Genomic DNA, 9,678 nt, shown 5'->3' with positions numbered 1-9,678 from the left:
ATCCTTATGTGTTCTCATTCACTCCCATGATGTTCTCCAAAAGTTAGTTACTTCCAAATGTTGCTTTCTCTTGAGATGTAGACCTGCATAGCCACTGTTTTCTGAACCTATATGGGCAGCCTCATACAAATCTGATTTGATATGTCTAAAACTCACTATATTTTTCCATCAAGCTCTTCCTTCTATATTCCTAATTTACTATAGTTAATGGCCCAAGAATGCAACCCTTCCCCCACTGACTCCCTCAGCCAATCCTTCTACACCTCACCTTCTTTCTTAGGCACCACATTCAACCAGGCTCCAGATCCTGTTAAAATCAACTTTCTAAGTTCCTCCCAAATCAATCTTCATTTACTCATTCATTTGATAGTTGACTGTCCAGTACCAGATCTTGTGCTCTGTACTGGGAACATTGAAATGAATTGGGTGGGCCAAATGAGGTACTGCCTGACTCTTCCTTTGCTCCTTTTCATTAAGTCTCAGGTCCTTTCTCACCTGAGTCACAGCGTTAATTTCTTTACTGTTTGGGCTGTTTCGACCTTGTTCCCCACCCCTGTCTCCTATGCTCCCAGAATAAATTTTAGTAATCTGAAATACTGTCACTTTCCTCCTTGAAATTTCTCAGTAGTTTGGCATAGCCTTCAAAATGCAGCCTAAAAGCCATGGGTTGCACCATTCATGTCTTCCAGCCTTTTTCTGTAATACTTCAGACTTGCACACCCACTTCTGTGAACTCTTCCATCTCCCGGGCTTCTGTACATGCTATTCCCACTGCTTATAACACTCTTCCCCATCACATACTCCTATTTAACCCCCACTCATTTTCAAACTCAGTAAAAACAAATTCCTTCTCTGGAATCTATTCACTGAGCCCAGCCCATGCCCGGGGCTTCTTCCTCATGATTGCTGCTGAGTTCCCACAACATCCAGTACACACCTTTATCATAAAATCACACTACTTATCACACTAATAGGTAAATGCCCTGTCTTCTCCATTCCACTGTGACTTCCTTGAGGGCAGGGGGGCCTTGGGTTCACTCTGTGTCTCCAGTGCCAGGCCCTGGATGTGGCACACAGCAGATGCTCAGTACATATAAGAATGCTAAGTGTATATTTTGAAATCATGACGTAATACACAATCTTCCACTTTGAAACTCAAAAGGAAGGAACATCTTCTATTTGGAAACTATTGTTTCTTCTCTGCTTATAAAAATACAACTGAATTTGTGTACATGGCCAGAGAACTCCAGCCAGCAGGAGTTAATCTAGGACTTGTGAAATACTCATATTCCCTGGATTTGGCTTTTATTAATACAATATACCAGGTGGAGTTTTAACAATTTTAGAAAAATGTAAAAGTGCAACTGGCATCTCTATACTATGCTGTACAGGATCACATTGTACACACAGCCTTAACAAACCAAAGCACTTCTTTTCATAGGACAGTATTTTCCTTATAGTGGGATTACAACTGAACAAAAAATATTTACATCTTATGCAGATCCCTGTAAGTTGAGTAACAGGATGAGCAGCTTTCCTTTACTACACCTGTCAAAGAGTAGATCCCACTGAAAAAGAAAACCTCAGATCTACCTCTTAGATAATTTAAGTTCAAAAGATGGACCCCAAACCATAACTTAGTTCCCATACCACTCCTCAACTGCCATGCACCAGAAGGAAAATAAAATGACTTATTCACAAAGAATTTCTCACTACTGGAATTATGTGCTAGTACTGCCAGCGGCACTGTAAGTGTTTAGGCAGGTTTATGCTGAGTAATATGTTTAGGTGGTGCATGTATTCTAATTCAGAGTTTTGCCCATATTAAGATAAACTTCCTGTACCTACTGACACTTAACAACAGAGATCTGTTTACTCTGCCTTTACCTCCAAGCTAAACAAGTTTTAAAGAAATACTAGAGAGAAATTGGGTTTGGATTTTGTAGAAGGCTTATATTTTGGTTCTAACAAGAATGGTGTTCTCAAGCTAGATCTACCCTGAAAGTTTATGATTGTACTTCACGTATTAGACTTCCTAGAAACTATAGTTAGAAAAAATTAAAGATCTAACTTTCGAGTATGCTTCTATACTCAGTGGCTTCTTGGCACTGCTTGGCATGACATTATCAAAAAATGTCACGATGTGGTGAAGAGTTCTACTAAAGACAGGAAACCGTTATTTCTGCTTTTTCATACTCTTTATTGCCAACAGTTTAAAATGGTCAACATAAAAAAAAAAAGACATTTTGATAATAAATACTGCTCTTTGGGCTGTAATAAATAAAAAGTTTATTAACAAGGAATGCACTTTTCCAGCCACAAGTATCTTCAAAAATTAATGAAAAAAATTTATATATGGCCATAGTTCACAGTTACGCAGCCAAAAGCTGCTCCAATTACAGCCTTTCAACAACATGGGAGCTTCCTCCCTTCTCCCTCCCCTTCAGGAAGTATATTCACAGTTCCAAGTCCTCTGGCTGACATGCTCTCAACAGAGAGAATTTAAGAATCAATGCACCTTTCTGCAAAATTGTCTGAAAAACCTTTTAAAACAGGTATCTCAACGAAAACTGCATTCTGGTTCACTCTTGGATTGTCCAAAGTCAAGAACTGTATGCCTTAGTCTGTTCTGGTTCCACCCAGTCCAGCAGGCCACAGGGGAATTGTTTTCGTACCACCACATGTCCATCTTCTTCAACATGCTCTAGATCATTCTACTGGCTTCCCTGTAGATCTCACAGTGGAAAAGAGGAGTCCCATAGGGTCCATTCGAAAAGTCTTTTAGTTACATCTTTGTAAGAGCATGTTCAGGGCATATTCCATTCGATTTTTTAATTCTAACGAACAGCCAGACATCAGCAGAGTTGTCAGTCTGAAAGTTGTAGATATCCTATCCTCATTGATGTAAGTGAGAAGGTATTCTTCATTTTGGCTACAGATGATTATTTTTGTATGATCATGGTAGAAATTCACCTTAAAAAATAAACATAGATATTAGATCTCTCAAAATATTCAAGAATTAGAAAAATTCAGTCAATTACTAAACTAGCTAGGCACAAATTTTTCTGTGTAGGACCTAAACATGTGCTTTCCTGAAGAGTTCATTTACCTGAAAGGTGCCATCATTAAAGAGCATCATTAGGGCCTTATCAGATTTTAGCCACTGAAGGAGGTAGAGCCGAGGTCTTCGAATATCAGTAACACTAGGCAGATCTCCACCCTGGAAGAGATTAGAAGAGTGAGTTATTGCCTACAAAGATTTTGTAGCATGCACTCTATTATTATTCTAAGAAAATCCTCTCAAACTTAAGTAAGCATCAGAGTGGCTTTGGAAATCCCTGCCTCCACCTCCCAGAGATTCTGATTCAGTACATCAAGGATAGGACAGGAGAATCTGTTTCTAACAAGCTTCAAAGTGATGCAGATGCTACTGCTCTGTGGACTACACTTCAAATGTCACCACTCTAAAGTCACAGTACTTACATCCATGAGGTTCTCCTCCATGTAATGAGAAAAGTATTTCAGCACCGTCACTTGACTAATAAATTGCTCAGGAGCATCTGTTGCTGGGAAAACTGAGCATTGGCCAAGCTCTGCGTAATAGTGAACTGTTCTATAAAAACAGGAACGAAAGGGAGAGAAGAGGAAAAAAAACAGAAGCAGTCAATCACTGTTTTTAGATTTCTTTAGTCCAAGACTAGAGAACTGACAGGATTTCATTAATTGATACACGTACTTTTTGTCTGGAAGGAGGCTCATGTGAGCACCATTGTTGAAAAGGACACCGACGGTGTGGTCTGAGAGCTGGTACCCGAAGCCGTATTTGTTAGAGTAATCAACCCATTTGGTGACCCACTGAAATGATGTGCTCAGCTGCTCTTTGGGAATGCAATCGGCTTCTGGCATGTTTTCCAGACATCCCCGAAGAACTCTTGCCACTGTGTCTGCAACACTTCCCATCGTACTGTCTTCAAGGCCTGAAAAGGCAGAGAGAAATGTTTCCAGTTATACAATATTTTAGCAATAAAACCTCAGGTTTGGTAGATACGAAGTTTCACTCCATTAATTCAAAAGACATAGAACTCAAGATTATTTTCCAATTCCTGTAATCTTACTACTTCTATGTTAGATTAAGCTACAAAGTAAATTGACTTAAATTATTATGTATTTAGCACTGGCATTTAGAGTTTTGTTATTTAAAATATGATTGACAACCACTTACATTCACTGCTGCTGCTGCAGCTGCCAAGAGTCCCTCTGACTATCATCCGAATAGCATCCCCAATCTGCTGCTTGTTTTCTACTGCGGGTGTTCCAGACCTGGCAACTGTGGTGGTAGGTGGCTGGAGCTCCTTAGGAGAGAGAAGATTTATGCAATGAGTCAAGCATCTAAATTCATTTAAGGCTGAGAATTCCAGATTAAGATGAGAGTGAGGCAATTGCTGGGAAAGCTTATCAAAAAGCAACGGAGACAAGCCAGATAAAAGATAACGCAGTAAGGCACTTGCATGCACTGTAAAGCTGAAAGACTTCCTTTTAGTTTTAACTTCCCTTTCAAAGGGTTTGAGGGAAAACTTTAGTAAATATGACATTTTTGAACCATGATAATCATAGTCCAAGAGCTATTTAATAAAGAGTGGAAGTAATGTAAAGTGTGAATATCTACTTTAATCTTTCCCAACACACCTCATCTGTCCTGTGTTTGCTGGGTTGCTGAGTTATTGAAGTCTTTTTCAAATCATGCCTAAGCTTGTAGATGTCTTCATCTTCTTTAGACACTCTATCTGTATATCAAGAAACAGAATTACAAACATTAGTCTACCTTAACAAGGTAGGAACAGGGTTAGCCATATTTTCTCCTTCTTGCATTATTGACCAACTTATGACCATCCTGGGCAAAAACAGCATTTTACCGTTGCCATTAGCTGCAACTACCCCAAAAGCCCTCTTCAATGTTTGCAAAATAAAAAGCTATATCAATCACAATTCAAGGTATGGATTTATTATGCTATAAATATCAACATTTAAGAATATGCACATATGGCCAAGTTATGCTACTATAAAATTCTCTTTTAAGTAATTTACCAAATTTAAATATAATATTGGGTACAAAAAGGAAAAGAAGTCTTGTTAACTTACTATGTGTGTCAATATATCTTGCTTTGTCTTTTTTGCCACCAAAAAGAGCAGCAGCTGCTTTCTTAAAGAAATTCTTAGCTGGGCTTGATAAGTGGAAATCTGGAACTGTGTGACAACAGCTGGAAGACAGTCTGTCCGGAGTGAAGCCCTGTGGAACATTAGTAAAGGCCTTCAGTAACTGTCAGGTAACTGGGATCAATACCATGTAATTAAAAAAAAAAAAGAGATAGTGCACCAACCTGCAAAAAAAAGTCATGTCGAATGATGTCATCCAAACTGGGACGATCCTCTGGGTTTTTGGACAACATACTAGCAATTAAGTGCTTCGCAGGAGCCAGCAATGAGGACGGCATTGTATACCTTGCTTCCCTTATGCACCTATAAGTTTCTTTGAGATTTGTAGTTTCAAATGGGGGCCTCCCTAGTAACATTGTATACCTGTGTGCAAAGAAAGACATCTTTAGCAATGGTCATAAAGCAGCACTTTTCAAGTGTTAAAATTTAAATCCAAATTCACTTTTTAATTATTCTGCCGCATTTACTTACATTACACAGCCCAGGGCCCAAATGTCTGATTCACAGCCATGTCCTTGTTTGTTCAGGACTTCAGGAGAGAGATAGTTTGGGGTACCACATATCGTTCTGGAAAGACAAAATATTGAGATCGTGTTAGGAATTATTCCACTATTTAAAGTTGGTTCTCTTGACGTGACTTGATGGGAGACAAAATCTTAAACAAAATCTTAAAATCTACACTGAATTTCTATTTGGAAACATTTGACTTTTAGCATCTGAACAACTGAGATCTGACCAAGTGAGTTTTGGTAATTTTTTAAAATGCACACACATTGTTTTAGCCCACATGCAAAGTGTGGTTAACCAAATAAAACCAGGGACATCGTGGCATTTTACACATTTCAGGCCAAGAAAAGACTTCACTGACTGCTTTCATAATCAGTTTAGAGGCACAGGGTGCTCTGTCTAGTCCATAGTGGGCATTTAGTAAGTATTTCTTTAAATTAACATTGCTATGATTTATAGATTTTATCACTGGACCTCTGAAACATTAAATGCAAAACAGTGAAGGCATATTTGGTCTCCACAAAACTCTGCTAGGATGCACCTTTCTGACTCTTACCTCCTTCTGTGTTCCAAGGGTTCTAGCCTGGCTGCCAAACCGAAGTCCCCAACTTTTAGTTCCATGGCTTCATTAATAAAAAAGTTCCCTAGATGATAAACAAAAAAAATGTGAATCCTTTTGAAAATGCATTCTAACCAAGTACACATACATCCACTCTGGAGCCAGGCAGCCAATTGTTATATGAAAGTCGCCCATTCAAAAGCAAGATTGCAGATGCTAGATCCCAATTAAGAACATTCATATGTAAAAAAAGACAGAGAGAAAAAAAGAACTCTAAGACAAAACTCAGCTTTTGGCATCAAGGACTTACCTAGTTTGAGATCTCTGTGCAAGATTTCTTGTTCATGAAGGTATTTCAGTCCAGACACAATCTGCCTGAGGTAGTATCGAACTTCTGGCTCTGTCAACACCTTTCTTGCTTTCAAAATATGAGCCATTGACTAGGAAGAGAAGAAGGAAAAAAGAGAATGTGTCAGTTATCAAAATCACTGGTTTCCCTTTGCAGGATATGCAATGAAAATTAACTTTGCAGTGTAAATACTGCCACAGCTAAAATCCCGGATAAAATACTTTTTGAATACCATGTTAATTCGGGGTAAGAAAATGTTCTCAAATAGGAGTTGACACTTACCCTTCTACTGCAGTATTCCAAGAGAATGTAAATGTTTTCTTTGTCCTCAAAGTAGTGGTAAAACTGCACCACATGCTTATGATGAAGAATTCTGTGAAGCTCTATTTCTTTGTCAATCTAAATGAAAAATCAAGGCAAGGCTTATTAGCCTCTAGTCACCTCGGAAAAGCCAGTGATTACACATGCAGAAGACATTTTCCTAACAGGGAAGGGCCATCCTTGCACACAAAGAAAATACTTTACTCAAGAGTCATACACACCTTCTCCCTTTGATGAGGTTTAGCTACTCTGCTGTGAGGAATAATTTTTGCGGCGTAGACTTTGTTATTTGTCAAATCTGTCATCTCGTAACATTTTGCAAAGCCACCCTGAAAAGAAACAAAGCCGAGACGGAATTGAGTATGGCACAAAAATGGACGGCAGATATTTAAAATAAATAAATAGGAAGAAAGAAAAGCAAAAAAAATTGAGGAATGGAGGAGAGTGGTCAGAGGAAGGCATTCGACTTCGTTAAAGCTCCCTCATGAAGAGAAACGCATTGCTGGAAACAGCAACTTCAAACAGTTTCTCTTCTTCCTATAATATAAAGGGGAGCTTTAGAGGGAGTTGGAGCGGCGAGACATGAAAAATAATGTCTGATGAGACTCGTTAGGAAAATTCCCTCGGAGCAGATGGAGGGAGAAATGTCTGATACAGAAAGCCCTCGACTCCAGATGCATTTCTCTGGGCTGCGAGGTGGCACACAGTTGTGAGGCTAAGGAATGCAAAGCCGATCCCCAGCGCTGCCGGTGCACAAAAGCCAGACAGCAGGTGAGGAGCCCATCTCGCGCTGGGATCTGACCCCCGAAAAACCTGGGAGCGGCGGGCGCGGGACCCCGCGGGCCTGCCCGGCTTGGGGTCGCCCGGACAGACCTCCCGCCCGCCCGGCAGCCCGACGCCCTCCGCTTGTCACCTTTCCCAGCACTTTGCCCCGGCAGTAGCGCTTCCCCGTCGTGGGGTCGACGATAATCCGCGAGATCTCGGGCCCCGAGTGCGAATGGTGGTGATGGTGGTGCGGGGCCGCCGGGGGCACCTGCGCCTGGGACTGAGGTGGCTGCGATTCCTCGGGGGGCTGCGGCGGCCGCTTCTTCTTCGAGTCCCCTCCGCAACCCTTGCCCAGCGCCTGCTCGCACATTTTGGTGCTGGCGGCTGGCTGGTAGGTGATAGTCCGCAAAAGCTCCATGGTCGCCTTGCCGCCCAGCACTGCCCGCTGCCACCCTCTAGGCGCGGTCACACGTCCGAGTCGGCCGTGGCCCTCGCACCCCTGCCTCTGGTGCCTACCCGCACCCTACACTCCACTCCACTTGTGCGCGTGAGAAGGCTCGGCGAAGTCTTAAATACTGGGCGGCGGGAAAGGGGCGGAGACTCGATACGCGACATCACGTCACGGCCGACGCCCCGCCCCACGGCCTGCCCAGCGCGCTTGGCCGGGAAGCAGGTCCTGTCCTGCCACCTAGGTCTCGCTTCCGAGCGGAGCCGCGCGCCTCGAACGCCGGCCGCCGAGAACTCTGGCAGCCACCGGCAGGCCTTCAGGGCCGTCTGTGGGCCCTGCCGCCCCGTTCTTCGAAGGCTCTGAGCCTCAGCGTAGAAAACAGAATCCCGAGGGCCGACGCCTGGCCCCACCCCCGCCCCAGCCGCCTGGTGTCAGGGCAATGCCGTGACCCGAGCGAGTTGGGCGCGGGTGTAGACGCAGTCCCTCCCCCGCACAGCCCTTCCCCGCCGCCCCACGACCCGGAGCCTCTTGTGTCAAGGTATCAGGGTGCCCGGAGCCCGCCGCACGGGCACTCCAGGCCTCCTCGGGCCGTGTGACAAGGCCCCGCGCATGACGCGCTCGCTGGTGTCCAGCTGGGGCAGTGCCGAGAGGCCGTGCGGGTGAAAGGCCGGGATTCGGGGAGCCGGGCATTCGAGCCCATCGCCGCATCGCGCTGGGGCAGACTCGGGCCCGCAAGCTGGGATCCCGGGCCGATCGGCCAACAGTGCCAGGATCCCACTCGAGGCCTGGCTGGCCCCCGCCCGTCCCCCTAGAGCGTGGCTCTGTCTGAGGTCAGCCCCTGAACCTTGGAGAACGAGGTCGCCGCCTAGGCAAGGCGTCCTCCGCCGGTAGCCCGAAGGTTGGAAAGCAAGGGCGCCATCTTGTGGAATGTTCCGGAAGTGCCGTCAGGTGTCGAAGTGGGCAGCGGTTGACGACTGTCGGCCTTTGACAGTTACTGGTACTAAAAATCGATGCCGATTGTGAGTTTGCAGAGTCATCTATGACTTCTTCCGAATGCATCTGTTGAGATGGCTCATGAACTGCCCTAGTTCCTGGAGAGTCAATCCGAGACTTTCTGGGGGTAGGGAGATTGGTAGGATGAAGAGAGCGTAGGCCAGAGAGTGCAAACACGGCTTAGTTTCCAATTTCCAGATTTTACTGTGCAGTTTGACCTAGGAACAAGTATTTTTTTGTTTGTTTTGTTTCCTTGCTCTAATTACGATAGCGTAACATTTATTGAGGACTGTGCAGTATTTTGAAATGCCTTATTTAATCCTACAACAATTCTGAGAAATATTGTAAGGAAGGAAAAAATTTTCTACCTTTCAAAGTTTTGGCCTGCGTCCCTGTAACCAGACAGATTAACAAGAAAACAAAGAAGTTTGTTAACATGTATGTCTCATATATACATGGGAGATAACCAGGAAAATGAGAAAGGGTTTAAAATCGGGCTTAAATACTATCTTTAGCTAAACC

The 9,678-nt window shown here is 43.6% G+C and overlaps 1 protein-coding gene across 1 annotated transcript; it reads right to left on the bottom strand.

Moving 5' to 3' along the window:
- Positions 1-2,179: 2,179 nt before the first annotated feature.
- Positions 2,180-8,434, bottom strand: PLK2 (polo like kinase 2). The gene is made up of 14 exons (XM_023210509.1): positions 7,864-8,434; positions 7,172-7,279; positions 6,912-7,028; positions 6,591-6,720; positions 6,278-6,365; positions 5,686-5,781; positions 5,379-5,577; positions 5,140-5,287; positions 4,687-4,784; positions 4,223-4,352; positions 3,737-3,977; positions 3,484-3,613; positions 3,110-3,220; positions 2,180-2,973 (listed from the first exon to the last, which is right to left on the bottom strand). The coding sequence occupies exons 1-14, from the start codon at positions 8,131-8,133 to the stop codon at positions 2,782-2,784; spliced, it is 2,058 nt and encodes a 685-aa protein (XP_023066277.1). The 5' UTR covers positions 8,134-8,434; the 3' UTR covers positions 2,180-2,781.
- Between the last annotated feature and the right edge of the window lie 1,244 nt (positions 8,435-9,678).

Source organism: Piliocolobus tephrosceles, chromosome 4, assembly GCF_002776525.5.
Source record: "Piliocolobus tephrosceles isolate RC106 chromosome 4, ASM277652v3, whole genome shotgun sequence".
In the NCBI taxonomy this organism is placed as follows: domain Eukaryota; kingdom Metazoa; phylum Chordata; class Mammalia; order Primates; family Cercopithecidae; genus Piliocolobus; species Piliocolobus tephrosceles.
The sequence above is the reverse complement of the archived record's forward strand: the minus strand, read 5'-3'. Positions and strand labels throughout refer to the sequence as shown.